Here is a 23,218-nt window from a genome sequence, read left to right on the forward strand (position 1 = left end):
TGGATGCTAGAGATTCATATTCAGTAAACCTTAGTGATGAGGAGTTCGTGGAGATTATAATGGGAACAGAACGATATCTTAAAAGTGAAAGTATAGACAATACAAATATGAGTCTTGCAAAGAAAAAGGCTAGAACAATCAATTTAGGTAAGCGAAAATATACTTAAAAGAAAAATGCGTTTTTATGTTTTGGATGTGACAATATAGAATGTATATACTTATTAAGTATTATGTTTTTTATTTGATTATTTATTGGTTTAAAATATATTTTCCTTAACGGGTAATGGGTTGGATCATTACCTGTTAATATTATCAGGTTGATTTCGGGTCGGGTCATTTTACCTATTTATTTTAACGGGTTTTACACGATATGACCCGTTAAGATATCGGGTATGATACGAAAACGACACGAACACGAAAAACATGACACAAATACCATGTCTAACCAAAACTCTCTTTTTCGGGTGGAAGGGAGGATTTTCTTCATTCGGAATACGGGAGCAAACTACATGTTAGGAATAATACAATCAGCCCCGCATAGGGGTTTTGCCATATAAATATTGAAACCCGGTACAACAGACAAAACTCATTAGAGCTGACAACAAATTAGCAATAGGATCTGCTTCACATTAAACACTAGTGTCGCAGCAACACTCAACAAAGATGCACCTCAAAGGGGAAATTGCCATTCCGCTCAATTTTCCCCCACCGCCCCGTTGGAGGGCCAAAGTACTTGCTCGTCATCAAAGACGGCATGAATTTGCTGATCCACTAGTGAAATATCGGCCACTCCTCTTTATATATCGATGCAAACTCAAAACTTTATTTCTCCACCAGCTAAAGGAAAGATCCACACACCAGATCCGAAATAGATCTTCAGCCTTCGCCCAAAGCAAAAAAGAACGCTTGCATTGGATGTCTTGGAAGAAAGATCCAGCTATAAAACTGGAGAACAGCCCTGAACAAGCCAGGGGATGATCAAAACCTTGCAAAAACGTAAGGACTATTTCCATTGACATCATCAAGATTCAAACTAAGAAATTACATCAATACGAAGAGACATTTGATCTTGCAATAACAAAAATCACGCGTCCGCATAAACAAAAAGGGTCAGAACTAAACCTGCAAGAAAGCATGAGGTAAACCTCAGACATTCTTTAACTTGTTCATATTTGATGGAGGCCATCTGCCTTTCTTTCTCAGTTTTCGCTTGCGAACAAGTCGCTTCCTGCGAAGCCTTATTTTCTTCGCCAGTTGCATCTTCTTCTTCTGCTCTAGCTGCTCTTGCAGCTTTGACTCCAAAGGAAGCTTGTCGACAGGTACCACCGTCTTTTCCTTGCTATCTGGAAGGGGCTCACTGCCCTCATTTGCGGCAGCAGTTCCATCAATGTCAGAGGAGGCCTTAACAACTACTGAAGCTGACCTTTTCACAACGGGCAAATGAAGTCGAACTCCACTGAAAGATTTCGGATGCAGATTATTGGGTTTCATGTGCATCCTTGAAACTGGAAGCCAGAGACACAAAATAAAATTACCGAAAAATATACGAAAAAAAGCTGATATACAAACCAAATTAACTATTACTTTAGTCTAAAGAAGGAGGCGAAATTGCACTGTAGAAATGAACAGTGTTTTGGACCACATTTCAGTTTATTTACAGGATTGCCACTCAGTTGCTTTTAACACACTTTCGTTTTATTTACACAATTGCCACTCAGGCTTAAGAACTGATTTTCTACCGTTCGCTGCATTTCAGCTTTTGACTCGGGGAGAGAGGGGAGGGGGATATCACGGCTGACAGATTGGAGAGAGACGATGACTCCCATTTTTGACTCGGAGACAGCTGGGTGTCGCTGTGTCGAGCGGAGAGAGGGGGACAGAGCGACTACAGAGCAGGGAGACACAGGGCCTGCATTTCAGCTTTGACTTGGGGAGATAGAGGGGAAGGGGACATCATGGCTGACGAATTTGAGAGAGATAATGGCTCCCATTTTTGACTCGGAGACAGCTGGGTGTCGCTGTGGCGAGCGGAGAGAGGGGGACAGAGAGCCTACAGAGGAGGGAGACACAGGGCCTGACAGATTGGAGACGGATGGGAGCTACGGATTTGGACTGAGTGAGAGAAAGATTTTGCTAGCTCCTCTGCCAGGATCTTTGGGATTTTCTCCCATTTTAGAGAGAGAGATACAGAGCGGAAAGCATGGGTGTGTGTATTCTTTAGGGTTGACAGGTTACGAACAGAGTCGGTGATGAGGGGATGCCTCAGGGACGAATGGCAGTGTCTGGCCTTCATTTCTGTAGCTCGAGAGCTTCGGTGAGATGAAGGAGAGGAGCAGGGAGATGGGCTCGAGTCGGCGAACGGCCGAAAAGATCTTCAGGGATTACAGTGATCGGAGAACCGACGCCGTCCACGATTTAACTAACGGTACTCCGATCTCTCTCTCTCTCTCACTCTCCTCCGTTTCTCTCTCTTAATTTCCTTTTGGTTTTGGAAATCTCTGACCTTTTGGGTGATGTTGTTTTCTCATGTGGACAGAGAGAGAGGTCGAGCAAGGTTTCGTCCATTTCGGTCAACTTGGGCTACCCCCAACGTTTGGTAAGGTATCAATCTCTTCCTGGTTTTCACTTTGATTTTTTTTATGGAAGGTTTGAGATTTCTGAAAATTTTTCTCACTCTGTAATTTCCCTCAGATCCCTCGCCGATCTCTTCTCTCGCCTATGTCGTCTTACTCCACTGTTCACGTCAGGAAGGCCCGTGCGTGGTTTTTTGGGTGGGGATTTCAGATTTCAAGGGGGAGAGAGGCTGTGCTTCGTTTCAATTGGGCCAAGCCTCTATTTGCAAATCGAGGCCCCGGTGAAGCATAAGCATTACAGGCCTGCAGTAAATTCTAGGTCACCTCCTCCATCTCCGATAAGCTCTCCTATATACATAAGTATTAAAAGAACAATTTCCAATATTTAATTTCACCATTTTCTCACACTTCCAGTTGATTGTCCCTCGAATTTGCAGGGAAAGAAGAAGGAAGGAAATGCCGCGAGGTACGTCACCAGGTCACAAGCTGTCAAGCAGCTTCAAGTCAGTCTTCCCCTCTTCAGGTCTGTCTTTGGTATTCAAGTTGTAATTTCTGTATTTTCACATGATTTATGCAATTTATGTTAATCTAGGGTTTAGGGTTTGTGCATTATTCGGATTTATCGGTTGAATTATTGTATGATTGCTTAATATATGTGCATGTTGTTGGAAATTATAGAAAATTGTGTATTCTAAAGGGCGTGTTCCCTTGGGAGCTGAAGAAAAAGGTGAAAGGAAATCACCATACCTATTATTACTTGAAGGATGTTTCTTTCATTCAGCATGAACCGCTACTCGAGTAGTTGAGAGAGATAAAAGCATACGAAAGAAAAGTAAAGAGAGCCGATGCGAAGAAGAACAAGGAATGAGCTGCTCTCCTGAAAGAAAGAAGACCCACTTACAAATTAGATAGAATTATTTTGCAGAGGTTTGTTGGGTTTTTCTTACTGTTAAAAAATTAGTTGCATGTCTGTTATTGTATGTAGGGCCTCTGACAGTTGTTGTTTGGTATGTTTGGAATTGCAGATATCCAAAATTCGTTGATGCACTTAGAGATATAGACGACTGCCTCAGCTATTGAGGACAGAATTGATGTCAAACACATTCATAACTGTCGAAAGGTATATTTGAATTTTTCTAAAAAAAGGAGTTCTGAAGTATGAAATGATGCTTAGTTACTTCTAGGAGTTAATCGTTTCGTGGAATCTTCCCTTAATATTGGTGTTGCTTTCGTACCAGGTTGAGTCATGAATGACAAGCTTACATATCTTGGACTCATAAATTGCGTAAAGTCTTTGTATCTGTTAAAGGCATATATTATCAGGTTTGGTTATGTACTGTACACTGCTTATCAAATCTTCAACTGTGCATTTTATGTTATTGTGTTATTTGGGTATGAATTCTTCCGTTGTTTGTCCATGCAAGCAGAGGTTAAGGGGAAAAAAGTCATATGGTTGACCCCTCACCCTTTGCACCAAGTTTCGACTGATGATATTGATTATATTTTGTACTTTGTATTTCTTTTTGTCCGTTATCAACCTCTGTTCGATTCCGGAGTGGGAGTTTGATAAAGAATGTGACTTTGAGATGACAGAGTTTTTGAAATTGTGTTGTAGCCATGTGTGAAGCTAAATGATGCAACCTTTGATCTCTCCCATCTGAATAAAGCTAAATTTTTGTATTAAAATGTTATAATATTCAAATGTATACTAAGTTTCTCGGTAGCCAAAACAGACCCTTTACATGATTTTGTCTAGAATTCATTTAAAGATTTAAAATTTCTCTTCACTCTGTTAATGGGTTTGATTTTTCCCCATCTGTTTTGCAGTTTGAGTCTACTGAGTTCTGCGGATTCACTCAATTGCAATCATCTCTTCTGCAAGTAATCTCTACCTTCATTATTATTCGCATATGAATGTTAGGTTTTATTTAGATGTATTAATACTTGGAATGTGCTTGATCATATTGCCAGTGTTTGCTTATTTTTTACAGCATTTGCACCGTGAAGTCAATGAAATCGGGTTCCATTTGTCCAGTTTATAAAATTCCATATCGACGCAGAGGTATGAATCATGATAATTTTATGTGTGCAATGATCAATTGGCGATGATACATCAATCTTTTGTGTTTCAGTTTCTTTTGTGTTTGTGTAACTGATCCTAGGATGTTTGTTGCAGGCACTGGGAAGACGACTCTGTCTACGGATCATAATCGGTATCTAATTGGATTTGATGAGCACTGCTGGAGCAACAATGGTGTGTCAAACATTGAAGGTGGTTGCTATGCCAAGTGCATTGATTTGTCAAAGAACTGGGAACCAGATATTTGGAATGCTATCAAATTTGGGACTGGTACTTAACATCATGATTTAATTGAACATTCTACTTTAAAAATGACAGTTAGCACGAAATGTTTATGTTCTGTGTCATGATTGGAGTGATATTTCAAATTCTTATCAAATATGGTTGCAAGTGTTTGGCAGTTTTGGAGAATTTTGTGTTCGATGACCATAATCGAGAAGTTGATTACTCAGAGAAATCTGTTACTGGTAAGTAATTTAAATTTTGGGGTATTTAGTTGAAAGTTTTAATTTATAGTTTAGTTTAGTTTTTTATTTATTTATAATTTTGGTATTTTGTTTGTGTTTGATTATATTGAATTCGGATTTTAGTGAACTTATGTTTGGGCTTGATATTTTCCTACAGGTTGTGATTGAGGGAGCTTGAAATAGTAGTTGGATTTCATCGTCGTTGGTAAGGAAGACCTTCTCCCTCTCTCATTTCCATGCTAATCATTCCAATTTTCATTTTTGTGTCCAATTCTAAATTTTAGAATCAGGGTTTAGATTAGAACCATGTGTTACGCATTTGGGATTTTGAGTACAGTTAGTATTTCATATTTTCCCTCTTGTTTTTTTTTTAGAGATAATCAACTGTTATTAAGCTGTTTTGGTAGTGATTATAACTTCCTTTAGAAATAATGAATCAAGTGATAGAGAGATAAGCTAATCGAAACAGTTCAAATATGAAGGAAAAAATGTTTTGCTTTTTTAAGGTTTCAATTTTTTTGAAGTTTGGAGGCTTATATCAATCTATAACAATTGTTTGAATGGTTGTATCTAAGTATGCATTATACATTCAATTGAGCCGATGATGCATGTGTGCCAATGAATTTTGAAGAGTTCGGCTTGGTTTTCTCTCTTTGGTCTTTAACATGAAAGGTGAGGCACCTGTTCGTTGACTAATTGAGTCCCTTCTCCAAGTTTTTAGTATAGATTGGGTCGCTGTAATTTGCTTTTATGAGCACATCTGTGACTAAAGAAAATTTAAGCTGTCAAGTTCCCAAAATGTCTAAGGATATATCAAGTTTAACAAGTCACGAACTGTGATCAATCGAAATGCAGTGAAATTAGGGATTTTACACTAAAAAACTCAGTTAACTTTAGACCATAGGATTAGCATTTTGTTGCACATGTGAGTATCATTAACCTGCTCATTTTATTTTTCTGGATAAGAAACAAACTGTCATTGAAGGGAGAAGACACTGTACAAAAACAAAGTTTATGTAAGATTTATATACGTGAGATCTTTGCTGCCATAGATTTTACTTGCTATATATATTTTGGGTCATAGTGGATAGCTGGGATAACCTCACAATAAGTATGTATTTTTCTTCTATATAATCAATTCTATAGCTGTTGTTTTTCCTGATCCATATTTGCATTCTACATGTTATCTTTGACTGGCTTATCAAGTCACTAAGCAGCAAGCGGATGTGCTGTTTTTAATTTTAGTCAAATGGAACAAACTAATGGTCTAAGAGATTGCCTAAATGGATCCTAGAATAGTAAAAAATGCATAAAAGTTTGAAATAAATTGAGATCCAATATTATGAGTTGATTATCAGTACCATACATAAAACAAGGGAGTTCTTGATTCAAAGGTGAACCATTCCATGAAATTATGATATTCTGAACAATGAATTTGTGTTTTCCGTTAAACAAGAAGCTAAAGCGTAATCAAAGGATTTGTTGACCTATTGTGGAAGGTGAGATGCCAACTTTGTTTCCCAATGCTTATCTTTTATGGAAATTTTAATATTTTATATTTTGAAACTCTAAACTGATTGTCCTTCACGTGTTTTATGTAAATAGTGACATATCTATGCACAAATGATTACAATCAGTTCATCGAAATCTTGGTTATTTAAATTCTTAAGAGATGCCTATGTTGATTTGTGATTTTGTTGCCCTGTGTTTTACTTTGTTGGTTGGCAAGAAGCATGTTCAGTTGATTCAATTTATTCTTTTACTTTCTATGACAAAGCAATCCTTTGCAGTCCTTTGGTATCAAGGTTTTTTTTTTTTTTTTTTTCCGTATAAATCTGGTGCCCTACATGCAATTACACACGTGTGAGAGACTTTTTAAATTAGACGCACTACACACTTCTTACGAATTTTATAACATCAGATTTTCATTCAGTTGCTGTTTTAAATTTGGGCTTCCGTTTGGTTGAGCAATCTTTTCTCCAAAAGGTAACATTGTTTCTAATGCCTAATCAAATTTTGATTTCTTGGGTCATTACAATTTATGTAGTTTTGTAAAGAGAAATTTTTTTACAAGTGCAAACAACTGCCAGATTTTATTTTGAATTCTGAATATGCCAATAGAACCATATAATTATAATAGTTTGGCAGTTACCGTAAATCTTTTTGTGACGTTTTTTAATGGATATATTAGGGGATGGACAGAAGTCCCCGGCAGCAATCTCTTTGTGATCATTGCTGGGATAATATCTTGGTCATTTTGAGTTCAGATTCAGCTAGCATGTGGTAAGCGTTTCTTTTCCGATTACTTTCATTTGTTTATTTGTGAATCAATAACTTTTTTAGGAATAATGAATGTCACAATTGCTGATAAATTGATACTTTGTTCGGAGCTTGAATTGTAGATTTGTGCAAGCTATCCATATATGGATCAATGCTATGGACTCTTCTCAACTTATGGACCTCAAATTTCAGTGCGTCTTCCATCATTTATCCTACCTGACTATGTATGGAGCTATTACATTTGCAATCATATTAATTCCTTGAAAACAATATTTATATTTCTCTGTAAACTGCTAATTTTGTATTATACTATCGTTTCCTTGCTGGTACATTAAAATGAAAATATGAAAAGTAGTCTCAATCTTCTGAGGGAGAGAGGTGTTGGGTGCCTGAGACGAGGGGTTTCAGGTTAGGGAACCAAAACGTTCAGTTTCATCCTATTCATTGTACAATGTATTTTCATGTCAGCTCAGTTGAATGTATATAAAAACGAAGCTGCATATCTTACTAACTTCATTCACTCATCTATCCCTCTTTTCATTTATGATTGTGTTAAATTTATTCAGGTAAAATGTATAATATTCATGCAATTCAAGGTGATGCATTCAAGTCCCGCAGCAACGCGCGGACACATTTTCTAGTAAAAACTAAAATAGTTGCTGAACAAGTTTTCAGTTTTCAAAAAAGCAAAAACAAAACCTGGAAGACTGAAAACGAAATGGAATAACTTGAGAATTAATTTACGGCAGCCGAATGTAGTACTTATTGCATCACATTGTGTAAACTAACATATCAGATTGTGTACTTCGTAGCAGTAGGATTCTGCAATTGGCCTACACATCAATCAAACTTTAGTCACCATGTAGTTTGACCTGGTCCTGGTAACTTATATGTACAAGGATGCCTTATTGTGACCAGTAAACCTGGAATTAACCACCGGATTCTGAACACAGCATTCAAGATAGATGTGTAAACAATATGGAATCAGATCCTCTGATCCCGACCCTAAGAAAGTGTGTCAAAATGTGTCTCCCGATCTTGACCCAAGAAAATAGATGCAGACCTGGTTAGGAAGCAAAACTAACCATCTTTCTTGTTCTTTAATTTCCGAACTGTCCAGCCATGTCTGATGCATGTGCAACCAAGTGAAAGCAGCTGGCACCTCAGCCTGGTAAAGCCATAACAAATCATGAGTAATATAACTACCAGATTAAAATCTCTCCCAAGTTATTACATTCTAGGCCAACAGGGGACATGAACTTAAAAGGTTATACCTTCGACCTCATCAAAACTGTAGTCAGACAGCATTGCCGCTCGTTCTCTACACCAATAAATCCAACAATCTGTCATCAATAACAATCCATTTCTATCAGAAAACTAAATCAAGTTCGGCACGATAATTAGCACTCACAAAAACCATTCTGCATGATAACTTTTCTGGAAAGCTAAAAGCAGCTTCCTAAATTTTTCCACTTACATTTTACATGACCCTTTCAGCTTTAATGTCTATACTTGGAGAGTCTCAGATATTTAACTAACGACTAGCTACCAGTTTTGATACAAATGTTAGATATTCTACTAGATTAAGTCAACAAAGATATTCTTCAATTCTTATTCTATTCTTGTATAAATGCTAGAAAGGAAGCCTCATCTCACCTTCAACACGCAGATTGATAGGAGTGTTGCCTCTGTTGATACCATGAAAACTTACTTCATTGGTATGTAATGTATCTATTTCAATACAACCTTCAACTGTGTTTGATGCACACCAACATAAATTGTTTGATTTCTAGTGTTTGTCTCATACTGTCCGCATTTCATTCCTGTTATATCTTCAAATCAAGCTGTTAAGTGACTTTTTATGATGGCACAACACAATTCTTGTATATCTTTCTTGTGGATTTTATCTTATTAAGAAAGGAGTTTACGCACGAGTTGGGGTGTTCTCTAGTGATTTAATTTATATATACGGATAAAATGGTTGAAGTAGCAAAATGAATAGCAAAACGAAGGGGTGCAGTTGGTAAAAAAACCCTGCAATTGAGGTTATTCTGCAGAGATAATGTCTCTGCATAGGGTGTTTGAGATGTCAATATTAGGATTTTGTACTTACTGTGCAATTTTCCCTAAACATATGTCTAGAATCCTGCCTTGGTGTCACCAAAAACCACACATTACCTCTTTTTGTTGCATTTCTAACTTTGTACAAGCTAAACAGGAAGTATCACTTTGAATCTGGAGGCAGCAAGAACATATCCTGTTATGAGATTGGTTCTTCTTTATTCAATTAACAAGCCTTCAGATTGTTCTCCTTTTGCCCCATTCTTTTTTGCCTTGGAGGGAGTAAGACTTTCGGTAAAGAGAAAAATATTGAACACACAGATGTTATGACAATGGAGTGAGGATGTGTTCTGATTTGTGCAGGTAGTGTATTGAGCGGTGGTGGCAGTGCACCACTTCCAGAAGCGAGTGCTGAAGACTGGGTTAACATGATTAACGGATTTCAGAAGGGAGCTCTATCTAGTCGTTTGGGCATTCCTATGATCTATCACATTGATGCTGTTCATGGACACAATAATGTCTACAATGCTACAATATTTCCACATAATGTTGGGCTTGGAGCTACCAGGCAGGTAAAAGTTTCAGATTCTATTTGCTTCATTTCAAAACATGATAGGGCTTTGTTCTATTTTTACACAAAGGATGAGATCTGTCACCGTCGTTTAAAAGCAGCACTCTGTAACTCTATAACTACAACAAGGTCCCATTAGGGTCAAATCCTTACAAGTAAATCTCTATTATACTTCAGCAAGTATTAAAATAACTAACCATGCATTTCAAAATCCTTTTAGATGTTTTTCGTTTTATAGTTCATTGAATGTGTCTTCTTTCTATTAAATATTTCCAGTACACAGGGACCCTGAACTGGTACGAAGCATTGGTTCTGCAACTGCTCTTGAAGCCCGAGCTACAGGGATTCCTTATGTATTTGCTCCTTGCATTGTGGTAAATAATACATTGCAAAAGGATTTACGCGTTCAGCATTTTCTTCTTTTATATGCTTAACAATGTCCTTTGAGTGCATTCATATTTTCTCCATCTGATGACTTCTGTGCATTGCCTGGAACATCCTATATAGGAATGTAGAGATCCAAGATGGGGCCGGTGTTACGAAAGCTACAGAGAAGACCACAAAATTGTGCAAGAAATGACGGAGATTATTCCAGGTTTACGGGAGATATCCCTGCAAATTCTCAGAAAGGAGCGCCATACGTTGGTGGAAAGTACGAATTTTATGAAAATAAGCATACTTCTATCTTTCCTTTTTTATTTTTCTCTGTTCATTCCATTTTCATTTTTCCTTCTTTTGATTTAAAAGATACAATCCTTTGTATTGTAACTATTGTTCATGATCTCAATTTACTGGATTTTGTGAGCTTAGGGAAGATAATTTGGCTGAAATATAATTTGGAGAACACGCGTCGTGTTTTTCTAGTTATGGATTCAATTAATAAATCAAATGAATTTAGTGGTTCTTTTTATCTTTTATTTCCTTTACTAATGTTAAACTACTCAAGCTTTCAGTGATTCCTGATATATGTATTTATTTATTTATTTATTATATTTTAGTAAAAAGGATGCAGCTTGTGCAAAGCACTTCGTTGGTGATGGTGGCACAAGCAAGGGCATTAATGAGTACGACACTGTGATTGACCAACAGGAATTGCTTAGCATCCACATGCCTGCGTATTCTGACTCCATCATCAAGGGTGTCTCAACCGTGATGATTTCCTACTCCAGTTGGAATGGGAAAAAGATGCATGCAAACCGTGATCTAATTACGGACTTCCTTAAATTTAAGGTATCATTTTATTCACTTTTATTTAATATCCAAGCTTGTTGTAGTTTTTCTGGAGTTAACAATCACATGCACAGAAAGATATAAAGTGCAATCATGTCTCATCCATGTACCGAGATTTGATTTAAGCACGAAACTAGCATGCGCAGTGTTAAATCTTACCATGAATTCAAAGAAAGGTTTTTGGCACCAAAACCTTTGCATATTGCAATTATCAGTACTTTTATTTGTGTGGTTTTCTCTTCCTTGGCATCTCATAGCTTAAATTACAGATTTTCAAAATATATGCTCTTTATCGTGGCTAGTTGACTGCTTTATAACTGTTCTTTCCCTCAATCTCTTCTTATTCTTCAAATGCTGTCAGCCTTATCTGTTTTTATTGCCTTTCTCAACCTTGTGCATTTCCTACATGTTGGGTTTTAATACCTCCAATATTATCTAATCAAATTCAAATTACTTCCACATTACACATTAATGCGGTCAGGTTTTCTTGGACATTGCTTAGTGATTAGCATGATTCTTCACTTTCCCATGTTACCACTTTTGGTGTCTATAGATGGGTTCGCTGCATTTACATACTTTCTTGTATTTCCCCTCTAACGTCATCTTTATTTCATACAGCCAAAACCCACTTAGTAGGATAAGGCTTAGATGTTGTTGTTGTAGCCATTACAGATTAGTGTCTTTGTAGCCATCATAATACATTCAAACAAACTTCTGATGCAGTTTTTGCGCATTTCTCTTGATACAATTGAAGTGCCTAGCATACATCAGTACCGCATCAGTTATATGATTTATCCTGTTTTGCATCAGTTCCCACTTTTTAGCGTCTTTAAGCTTCATCTGTGTTAATGAGTTGAAATTTCAGATTCAATATGAAATTAAGGTATTTGTGATAAGTTTATAACTCAAAAATATCACTGATCTCGAGTTCTGGTTGTTATCGGTCACACAATAGGTGCTTCATTTTGGTGACTGTATTGTACCTTTATCTGTGTTATGCATTGTTTCATGCTAACAGCACATGATGTTTTTGGTTGAACATTCAGGGTTTTGTTATATCAGACTGGGAGGGTATTGACAGGATTACCTCGCCGCCACATTCAGACTACACATACTCTGTCCAAGCTTCAGTTCTAGCTGGAATTGACATGGTTCGTGGCTTATTTTATATAAAAACCTCTTACAGAAATGAAAGAAGACAATAGCATCTCTTTTACACTATATAAAACTCTTTTTCTATTCTGGTTCGAAATTATAAAACTCTGAAAATGGTTCTCTTTGTTTTGAAGGTCATGCTCCCTATCAACTATAAAGAATTCATTAATGATCTCATTAACCTGGTCAAGAATAACGTTGTCCCAATGGATCGTATTGATGATGCTGTGGGAAGGATTCTGCTTGTCAAGTTCACCATGGGTCTTTTTGAGAACCCGTTGGCTGATTTCAGCCTAGTCAATGAGCTTGGAAGCCAGGTCAGTTTATCCGAGATAATCAATTATCAGGATTTGCAACCCTCCTATTGGTCATTTGATTGATGTATATAGTTCGATAAAATTAGAATGGACATTCCTTTGAAATTGGTGTTACATTCAATGTGGCCAAAAGACTGCTTAGTAAGTTTTGTATTTATTGATTTACTGACATGAATCAATCATTTTTGTATTTTAATTTAACATTACCAGGATCATAGAGATTTGGCAAGGAGGCTGTCAGAAAATCCGTCGTGCTTTTGAAGAATGGGAAAAGCAGGAACATTACAGATCCAGTCATACCTCTTCCCAAGAAGGTGTCTAAAATTCTAGTCGCCGGCAGTCATGCTGATAATCTGGGCTGCCAATGTGGTGGATGGACAATTGCATGGTAAGGTGTCTAAAATACATAATATTCTGTATTGAAATATATTCACAAAATGATAGAATTGAATATTCACAAAATAGAACATTAAGCACTTAATAAAAAGATTTCATAGGTGCTGGTTAGTTGCAACAAGAAAATCGTCTTCACAGTTATTAGAATGTATGGAAATATATTCCCGTGCGTATAGGATGTTCGTACATAAATGTATCTAATCTTGGCTGTATTTTTCATAAAACTTCCTTTTCATGATTAGGGACTACGATCCTTGGTGCTATAAAATCAGCAGTCGACTCAAGCACAGAAGTTATCTACAGTGAGAATCCTGATTGTAATTTTGTAAAGTCCAACAACTTTGCATATGCCATCGTTGTGGTTGGCGAGCATCCTTATTCTGAGACTGCAGGAGACAGCCCAAACCTAACGATGGCGGAACCTGGCCCAAGTGTCATTAGCAATGTGTGTGAAAGTGTCAAGTGCATTGTTATCATAATAACTGGCAGACCTATTGTAATAGAACCATATGTTTCCTCGATTGGTGGTCTGGTGGCAGCATGGTTGCCGGGCTCTGAAGGCCAAGGCATTACTGATGTCCTTTTTGGGGATCATGGATTCAGTGGAAAGCTTCCAAGAACATGGTTCAAAAATGTCGATCAACTCCCAATGAATGTTGGTGATTCACACTGATCCACTTTTCCCGTTTGGGTTCGGACTGGAAACTGAGTCAGTAAAGGAGCTTGTAACAAGGTAAACCCTTCATACATGTATATCTATATAGGACCAGCTACGTAGTAGGTATCCTGTTTTCCTGCAAGCTTGTTCATATAACAAAACTTGATGAGAAAAAGAAAGAAATGAAATTTACAAGGGATTTGGGACCGGTGGTGGCTTCTAGGTTTCAATCTATCAATACTACATATTGTTTTAAAGCATTCATGTGTTCCGGTGTAATATAAACCGAAGAACTTGGTTATCTGTATCGATACTGACTTCAGCTTCGTGATTCCTGCAGGTCAACCTCAGCTGGTGTTGTTGCAAGGCCATGCATACTTATCGTCATAGTTGCTCTGGTTCTCGGCTTATAGTTTAGAGGTATAGTTTTGGGTCTAGGATTATTGAGTTCTCGGCTTTTCCGAATTGCGTAGGTTTCTGCTTACACGGTGCCTTTTTCCTCTAAAACTTTCAGGGAGCTTTTACTAATGGTAGATTCCTACAGCAATTGGATTTGTTGACTGACACAGTTTATGGCAGAAGGAAGGGAAAAGCTTTGAGTTGATTAGATTGTGGCGGCTACAAATTCTGGTTAACAAACAAATTATAAGCATTCATTGTCGAGCCATTTTAACGATTACAATTTACATGTAGCAAATTTGAATAATAAATTAAATTGATTTTTGTTTTGAAATTCTTCAGTGAAAAGAATGTTAGGAGGATCACCTTCTATTGGTCTATTATTATTTGTTTTTTTTTTAAGCAATTTTTTGCAATTTTGCCTCAATACTACGTAGTAATGAATTATGTGAAAAATGCATGTTTGAAATAGTTTGGATTTTTATCATAAATGATCCTTGAAAGTGACGTTGTTCGTCACCTTAGTCTTTGAAGTTGAAAATTAATCAACGTCGTTCCTAAAATTTACTAGAAACATCGAGGAGCTGATTATCACAACTTTTTTTTGGGTATCACACCCCTTAGTCCCTTCTAATTGCCCAGATCACCGCCCATTGCAGCTCCATGACCCGGAACAAAAGGACGCAAGCTGAGAGAGAATACAAGAAGAAACCGTCACAAATTTCACATGCATCACATGCTTCTCATACTCATGTGTCTTGCACGAGTATATCTAAAACAAAGTCAACTACTATGACAGCCGGCACAATCATAGCTTATGAGCTAGTTTAATCTCAGCCATCCATTTCCAATTCAAGGCTTAATCACTAACAATACATTACCTGATCGAAGAGAAAGAAAAAACAACTTTACAACACATACGGATAAGTAAATACTTACCACGTACCAACCGCAGGTGAAGCAAGAAATACCCCAAAAAGCCAAAAACTAAATAAAAGAGCTCTCAGAAGCAGAAACCAACTCAAAACACGAAGGAGTCGCAAACTCTTACCACACAAAATCACCATTTCTTCCCTCTCGCAGGTCCCTTAGTCTTGCTACTATATCAGTGATCATGCGCTAAATACCTCAATCCCCATCACCCCGTGACCCACAGATACAACCCCATATCCCCCCACCTCTCCTTGAGGCTGCCACCGCCTTCTCCTCCTTCTCTTCCTCATGTCTCGACTGCTTGAGATCACTCAAAATTGCCTTAAAAGCCATCGCCTCCTTTTCCCCGTAGCTTAAGTCCACCATATCACTCATACGTGCAGTGCTCTGACACTGATCCAAATACCCTTAAGTGCTGAGAAATTATCGTTTTTAAAGAGAGAGATGCTACAGTTCCCTCTACCTCAAGGAACTCTAGACATTGCTGCCTCCTCTTCCAAACATTAACGTCGCTGCATCATCTCTTCCAAATAGCTTGACTCCTCAGGATCAGTCAAAATGTGATGAAAAATTTGTTGGCAGTCCCACATCAGTGGGTGAAATGAAAACAAATGAGTTTAAATAGGATTACCCCTTAGAAACAGGTACCCAGGCATTTTAGGGTAAAACCCAGCCCTAAACGTCAACGTTTGATCTCTTCCAAAGGTCAAAGTCGCTGCCACTTCTCTTCCAAATGTCGCTGCTGCCGCTTCTCTACATAGATGCGCCGCATCTCTTCCGCATCTCATCCGCAAAGAGCCGCCGCATCTATGCCGCTTCTTCCGCACAGAGCCGTTGCATCTCTTCCGCTTCTTCCACAAAGAGCTGCTGCATCTCTTCCGCTTCTTTCGCAAAGAGCCGCCGCATCTCTTCCGCTTCTTTCGCAAAGCGCCGCCGCATCTCTTCCGCTTATTTCGCAGAGCACCGCCACATCTCTTCCACTTCTTTCGTAGAGCGCCACCGCCGCCGCATCTCTTCCGCTTCTTTCGCAGAGCGTCACCACATCTCTTCCGCTTCTTTCGTAGAGCGCCACCACATCTCTTCCGCTTCTTTCGCAGAGCGCCGCCGCATCTCTTCCGCTTCTTTCGCAAAGCGCCGCCGCATCTCTTCCGCTTCTTTCGCAAAGCGCCGCCGCATCTCTTCCGCTTCTTTCGCAGAGCACCGCCACATCTCTTCCACTTCTTTCGTAGAGCGCCACCGCCGCCGCATCTCTTCCGCTTCTTTCGCAGAGTGCCACCACATCTCTTCCGCTTCTTTCGCAGAGCGCCGCCGCATCTCTTCCGCTTCTTTCGCAAAGCGCCGCCGCATCTCTTCCGCTTCTTTCGCAAAGCGCCGCCGCATCTCTTTTGCTTCTTGCCGCATCTTTTCCGTTATCGTATAGCGCCGCCGCATCTCTTCCACTTCTTCCGCATAGCGCCGCCGCATCTCTTCCGCTTCTTTCGCATAACAGCGCCGCATCTCTTCCGCTTCTTTCGCATAGCGCCGCCGTATCTCTTCCGCTTCTTTCGCATAGCGCCGCCGTATCTCTTCCGCTGCCGCCGCTGCCGCAGAGCGCGACCGCATCTCTTCCGCTTCTTTCGCAGAGTGCCTTTCCGCTGCCGCTTCTTCCGCATAACGCCGCATTTCTTCCACATAGCTTGATTCCGCAATATCCTGCTGCCTCTCTTCCACATAGCGCCCCTTCCCTTCCACATATCTCTTCCACATAGCTTGACTTCCGCATAGATCCTGCCTCTCTTCCACATGGCGCCACATCCAGGGGAGGCGGGATTCAACATCAGCCACCGCCTCATTTTGCTCAATGTTTGGGACCATGGCATTAATCTTAGGTGCAGTGCTTCGAAACTGAGCCAAACCCCCCAAATTGATGAATTGCTGTTCTGGGCAGTAACCATGTATACCAGTTCCCTTTATGTCAAGGCGCTTCAAATACCATAAATCTTCAGGCAACTTCGAAAGTTTTGAGCACCCATTGAGAGTGAGCCATTCGAGACTTAACAAATTGCAGATACTGTTCGGAAGATAGACCAGGCTTTTGCAGTTTTTCAGATTTAACGACACTAGTCCCTGAAGCCGTTCAATTGATGCAGGAAGCTCTCTGATAGATGTGTTATCCAAATCAAGGCTGGCTAATCTTTCCATATTTTCTAATATGTCTGGAAACACCTTAAACTTTGTACAACCGGAAAGAGAGAGATAATTTAGGGACTTGAGCTGACAAATGCTGCTTGTAAGACTCTCAAAGTCTTTGCTATACCGTAGCGTCAAGGTAGCAAGTCCAGTAAGACTATAAATTATGGATGGCAATTCTTCAATTGCAATCCCTGAAAACTTAAAATTTTCTTGGCCGAGAAAAACTTCTGCAACTAAAGTCCAATCTAAATGAAGCTCTGTTAGGTTCTCCGTAACTTTTAGAAACTCTGGTAAATTCCTCAGATTTGAGCAGCCAGAAACATTCAGGGCTTGAAGAGATCTCATATGAATGCTGCCTGGAAGAATCTTTAATCTTCTGCAATCCTTCAGGCTCAAGGTAACGAGTCCCGTAAAATTTTTGATGGACGAGGGCAGTTCTAAAATTGCAGTCTCATCTAAATTAAGCTCTAATAGGTTCATAACTTCAGGAATTTCTGAAAAATTATACAGATTGAAGCAGCTGGAAAAATTAAGGGTTCGAAGAGATCTCATACGAATGTTGCTTGGAAGACTATGAAGTTTCTTGCATTGCCTTAGACTCAAAATCTCAAGGTTTTGAAGAGATGAAATTGATGGGGCAAGGCCTTCAACAGATGTCTCATCCAAGCGAAGCTCTCTTAATCTTTCCATATTTCCGACATTTTCTGGAAAGGCCTTGAGCTTTGGACAACCAGAAAGATTAAGAAGTTGCAAGGACTTGAGTTGAACAATGCTGTTTGGAAGAATCTCAAGTTCTGTGCAATATTTAAGATTCAAAGTAACAAGCCCTGTAAGGTTGTTAATTGATCGAGGCAGTTCTTTCATTGCAGTCCCTTGCAAATAAAGCTTTGAAAGCTTCTCCATAACTTTGGAAATCTCTGGAAACTTCTCAAGTTTTGAGCAAAAAGAGAGATCAAAGGTTTCAAGAGATTTCATACAAATGTTCCTTGAAAAGGACTTGAGTTCGCCGCACCAACTTAGATCCAAGAGGACAAGTTTTTCAAGGGCAGAAATGGATGGGTGAACCTCATATAAACTTGTGCATCCACCAAGAATTAGCTTCTCAAGATTCTTTGCCTTAGCGAAGTCCGGCGTTTCCTTAAGACGATAAGAGCCTTTTAAATTGATAATTTTCAACTTTCCAAGACGCTGTCAATATACATCAAGGAAAATATGTGTTACATACATAATAAGGCATTTAAAAACTAAACCATTTAAAAGCAGTATATAGGCAAATGATGAACGTACCTCAGTTCCTTTCCAGAGGTGTTCAACCCAACTACATTGCATGTCAATTTCAACAAGATTCTCTGGGTTAAACTTGGACGATAAAGACTTTAGGGGACATTTGTTCCAAAACAGATAACTTAGTTTTTCAGAGAGAAACTTTAGATTCTCGTATTGCCAGTGATCATCGGCCGACTCGCCCTCTGGTAGTAAACAGTGGGTATGGACTCTGAGTAGTCTTAGTTTTGGCTTTTGAGCAAGGGCGATATCTAATTCCACCACATTGTTTGAGTGTGGCCATTGCACAATTATGCTTTCAACTGCTTCCATAGCCTGGATTATCAAAATTGCACTTTGAATGAGTACAAACTTAAGATTAAAACGCCCAATGCACATGGTTCTCATGAATTGCATTTTGGTCAAAGTTGAAGCTTTACTTTTATTATTAAGGAAAACTAACAAAAAATCCAAAAAAAAACTTTATTTTAATGAAAAATGACAAATAAAGATGCAGTGAATAGTACTAGGAAAATGTAAAAATGTGGTTTTTTGTTAAAAGTGAACAATACCAAAAGTATTATTATTATTTTAAAATTTACTAATATTACTGGGAGAGAAAAGATTCAATGCAATTACATTAATGGAGTGGACGGGAGCGTATTTCTCACATTTTTTTTATTTAGCACATAATGAACATCTTCACAGCTCCACAATCTGCTGCGCCTTCCAGGCTCCTTTATATATTCCTGGCGTACGATTTGGTGACCCATTTCCTCTATTAAATCATGCATCTCGAGTACACCATCAGATGAGATAGTGACAAGAGCTCTACCAACTAGAACGTCTAATCCGGTATGGGGATGGAAGTCACAACCCTCCATAATCCTTGTTGCCAAGTCTTTCTTCATTTGTTTAAAGAAACATGCAATATCAAGAAATATTGCCTTCTGCAAACCATCTAGTCCATCATAGCTTGTTCTAAGGACTTTTTGGATTCCCGGGTGCGGGTTTCTCGCTATTTTCTTTAACTCATCTTTCCACACAAGTACACTTTTGTCATCGAGAAATGCTCCCAAGACTTTGAGTGCTAAAGGCAAACCTTGAGCATATTTTATGAAATGGCCTAACAGATCAATGTATTCTTCTGTGGGTTGCTTTGTACTCAAAGCATACTGCCTAAACAGCTTGAGAGCATCATCGTCATTTAACAACTCGGGCTCATATATTGTCAAGTCCTGCGATTGCTAGTTATATAACACTCATCACACTGTCATTGAAAACACAAAGTAACGACCCAACAATTCTCAGGAGTTTATTCTTCTTTCATTTACTCAATGCACTCTTCTAAGTTCAATCAACATATAAGAGAACTAGTCATCTATATCCTCTCCAGATGTTTTATAGACCTTTTAATAGCGGCTATATATTTTGATCTTGCGGTTTGAAGAATTAATTTAACTTGTTCTTTTTTTACTTATTAATGTTGGACAACGTCTTTTTTACATTATGTCTCCTCTCTGTTTCTCACACCTGCTCTTTCCTCATCATGAAAGAGGGAAGAAATTAAGAGATTTTGTACAAACGACATCGTCCCATGTGAAAAAGTAAATAAAAACAAGTGAATTCTTCACCGCAAGATCAATATCAAAGGCCCCTAATTTTTTATATTAGTTTCCTCTTCCCTTCTCATGGAAAATATCTAGGTGTGGTGGTGGAAAGTTTTGCAGAGAGTTGGTGAGTATTCAATTTTGTAGAGGGTTGGGAAGGAAGTCTTGGTTCTAGTTGTATTAACATTAATGATAACCACAGGAAATTAGCGACTATAAACGAAATAAGAATTTTCTTCAAAACTAAAACGACCAAAACAGGAAATTAGCTAAACTTCTAAACTACTAAGTGAATAAGATTATGAGGTTATGAGTTACTGGTAATTTTGTGAATCCCAGCCACATAAATCGGGGGCTCTTTGTAAAGCGGACCTCCACCGCTGCACTTCTTCCATGTCGGCGTCAGGATCATGTTCATGTTTAGAAAAAGCTTCCTCAAAACTTCCCTTGATTTTACGAACATGAGATGGGTCTACTTCGTAGAAGATGGGAATCACAATCTGCTTCTTCTGATCCATGCACTGCAGGATTTGGACGAGTTCTTTCAAGCACCATGTGGAAGAAGCGTAGTTTGGAGAAAAAACTACAACCGAAAGCCTCGAGTCGCTTATAGCCGTCAGTAGCTGCGAAAGGCCGTTGCCTTTTCTGAGCTCTTCAGCGTCAATGAAGGTGTTGATTGACCTCCGACCTAGAGCTTTGTAGAGATGGCCGATGAAGGTCCTGCGAGTGTCTTCCCCTCGAAAATTCAAGAAGACATCGTATTTGCAATCAGGAACAGATGAAGAAGAAGAAGCCATCAACAAGCACAAGATCGACAGCCTAATGTGATTCTCAAGTAGCCCCTTAACAAACTCAAGATTGCTGGTCAACGACCCCCTTCATTGGTTCTCACTAGAAAAATGAGATGCATCTCCAGGGGGTCGCTTTGGGCAAATAAAGTCCACTAATCTACGCGGTCCGATTGCATGTTGGCCGGCAACCCCATCGGGCTGGGCCCCAGTCCCTTCAGCATTCCCTTGCTTTTTGGCGCGTTGCCTTCCTTTTAGCGCGTCAAAGAGCGCAGCTTTCTCTCTTTCTCAGCGCGTCCACACGCAGAGTGGATCGGAAAGTTAGTCTAACAAATACAAATGAAAGAAAGTAACATTCATATTTTACTAAGCCTTTTAATTTTTATTTAAAATAGTCTCTAAGATTAACATAACTTCTCAGTTTGGTTCCTGAATTTTGATCGATAGAAGTGATGGTTAAAATTGTTTACCATCAATCATTTTGGTTATTCTATGAAAAATCTTGGTTAAATTAAGGGTATTTTTGTTAATCCCTTTGAATTGATCATGATGCAAATTATTGGTGATCCAAATCTCCTTTATGCCTGTAGCTTCTACTTATGTCATAATCTTTCAGCTTCTACCAATTATTGTTTCAGATGATTTTATTTTTACTATTTATTTTACTTTGTCCATGGGTGGCTTTTAGGTTCCCCTGCCGTCTTACTTGCTGTGTTATTTTCTCAACAAGTTTTGCTTTTATGTCCCCTTTGTTCGTAAATTTCCTCTTTTAATTTTAATATGATAATGGGATGATTGTTGAGCACTATTACCCCATGCTTTTCACGCATGCACACAAAAAAAAAAAATTTAGAGAGTTTCTCGTCACAAGTAATATATTTATCAAAATACTTGAAAAGTTTAGAAAGTTTCTAAGTCACAACTAACATTGCCATATAGTCAAAATGCTCAAAATATAGAAAAGAAATATAAAGAAGATATCAAGTTAGAGCATTCCGTTGCGCTATGGGATCACAATTATTTCTCTATCTTGCCTCTAAACCCACCTCCAAACACCGAAGTGAAATGTAAAATGACCAAAACACCCATCAAAACACTTTTCTCATGGCTCAAAAATAAATAAATAAATAAATAAATAAAAATCAAACACACATAGAAATTCAAAATACAAAAACTAAATAATAAATTTTGGAATGGAACAACTTTTAAATTAGATCAATCTCTTTTGAGAAGACTTGATTAAAAAAAAAATTATTTAAACCCAATAATGTTATCTCTTCACTCATTAGTTTTTGTATAAACTTTATATTCCAGTTACACCTTAAAACAAATGTGGTCCACATTCTGTGGGTGTGGATATAAATTACTCAATTATATAAACTAATCAATGGGTTGTAGTAGCGTCATGGGAGTCCCCATTGGTGAATCGGTCATAGGTCTGATGACTCCCTTTTTTGTGTCTTTTTGCTAAATATTTGTGACATGTCCTATGATTTGGTTGAAAAATAACTTTGTTAACACTTTTACTTGACATTCAAAAATAAATAAAACAACTCCTAATATGATGAAATGCGCGTGCGAGCACGTTGTTAAATTTGACGTATATTCTTAGACTATCATTAGAAATTACGCCCTCGTGTTGCTGTGGGAATCAGCTGTTTCAGGCGTAATCGGATGAATAAACACATTTAAATTGAATGAATTCAACACAAAGCTGGCATATAAACACATTGTACAATGAGTGGGAAGAAACTGAAAGTCTTTGATTAGAAAGAGATGGTTTCCAAAAAAGTTCTGTTTCCTTAAGAAACAAAAGAAACATGTAGTTCACACATATAATGTGTCCTAAAAGGCCAAGGAGAAAACAATGATTAGTCTTGCGTAAGCAAACCTGATATACAAGGTGTTGATTGAGTTCTGAACCAGAGCTTTGTGGAAATGGCCGATGAAGGTCTTGCGAGTGTCTTCGCCTCGAAAATTCAAGAAGACATCGTATTTCCAATCAGGAACAGATGAAGAAGAAAAAGCCATCAACAAGCACAAGATCGACAGCCTAATGTGAGTCTCGTGTAGCCCCATAGAGCAATTCCACCGGAGGTGGAATAGCCCATCATCCAGTCAAAAAACCAAGCTAGCACTTTGTCAATTCATTCCAGCCCGTGTGTTTGCCTGGCACCTAGCCTAAGTTGGTCTCCAGACTAGCCCCATTTTTGACAGACCTTGGGATGGGCCATTTGTGTTGTTGCGCGTGGCGCGTGGCATGTG

General features: G+C 38.5%; 2 protein-coding genes and 2 pseudogenes across 11 annotated transcripts; 2 read left to right on the forward strand and 2 right to left on the reverse strand.

Moving 5' to 3' along the window:
* Positions 1–1,737: 1,737 nt before the first annotated feature.
* LOC137748619 (phosphoenolpyruvate carboxykinase (ATP)-like) lies at positions 1,738–8,260 on the forward strand. 10 transcript variants are annotated; one of them, XR_011070094.1, is made up of 16 exons: positions 1,738–2,425; positions 2,537–2,601; positions 2,692–2,892; positions 3,011–3,096; positions 3,252–3,500; positions 3,599–3,693; positions 3,812–3,896; positions 4,401–4,454; positions 4,565–4,635; positions 4,750–4,923; positions 5,055–5,120; positions 5,278–5,324; positions 6,567–6,619; positions 7,054–7,106; positions 7,312–7,403; positions 7,523–8,194. XR_011070094.1 is itself a non-coding variant. In XM_068488787.1 (12 exons), exons 7-12 carry the CDS (start codon positions 3,820–3,822, stop codon positions 5,286–5,288), a joined length of 453 nt encoding a protein of 150 aa, XP_068344888.1. In that variant the 5' UTR covers positions 1,739–2,425; positions 2,537–2,601; positions 2,692–2,892; positions 3,011–3,096; positions 3,252–3,500; positions 3,599–3,693; positions 3,812–3,819; the 3' UTR covers positions 5,289–6,990. The 10 variants fall into 10 exon arrangements, 1 of the variants encoding a protein (XP_068344888.1); XR_011070097.1 differs by having other exon boundaries at positions 5,045–5,120; positions 5,278–6,619; positions 7,523–8,259; XR_011070093.1 differs by lacking the exon at positions 6,567–6,619 and having other exon boundaries at positions 5,278–5,325; positions 7,042–7,106; positions 7,523–8,192.
* A 3,473-nt stretch (positions 8,261–11,733) lies between these two features.
* On the forward strand, positions 11,734–14,517 carry LOC137748011 (uncharacterized; annotated as a pseudogene).
* A 798-nt stretch (positions 14,518–15,315) lies between these two features.
* Positions 15,316–20,225, reverse strand: LOC137748012 (disease resistance protein RPV1-like; annotated as a pseudogene).
* On the reverse strand, positions 20,225–21,043 carry LOC137746451 (toll/interleukin-1 receptor-like protein; the record flags this gene model as incomplete). Its single annotated transcript, XM_068486466.1, is given in 1 exon segment — positions 20,225–21,043. A coding segment is annotated over 1 exon segment (609 nt), but the record flags the coding sequence as incomplete, so codon positions are not given.
* Between the last annotated feature and the right edge of the window lie 2,175 nt (positions 21,044–23,218).

The sequence above is a fragment of the Pyrus communis genome, chromosome 10 (assembly GCF_963583255.1).
Source record: "Pyrus communis chromosome 10, drPyrComm1.1, whole genome shotgun sequence".
Classification (NCBI taxonomy): Eukaryota; Viridiplantae; Streptophyta; class Magnoliopsida; order Rosales; family Rosaceae; genus Pyrus; species Pyrus communis.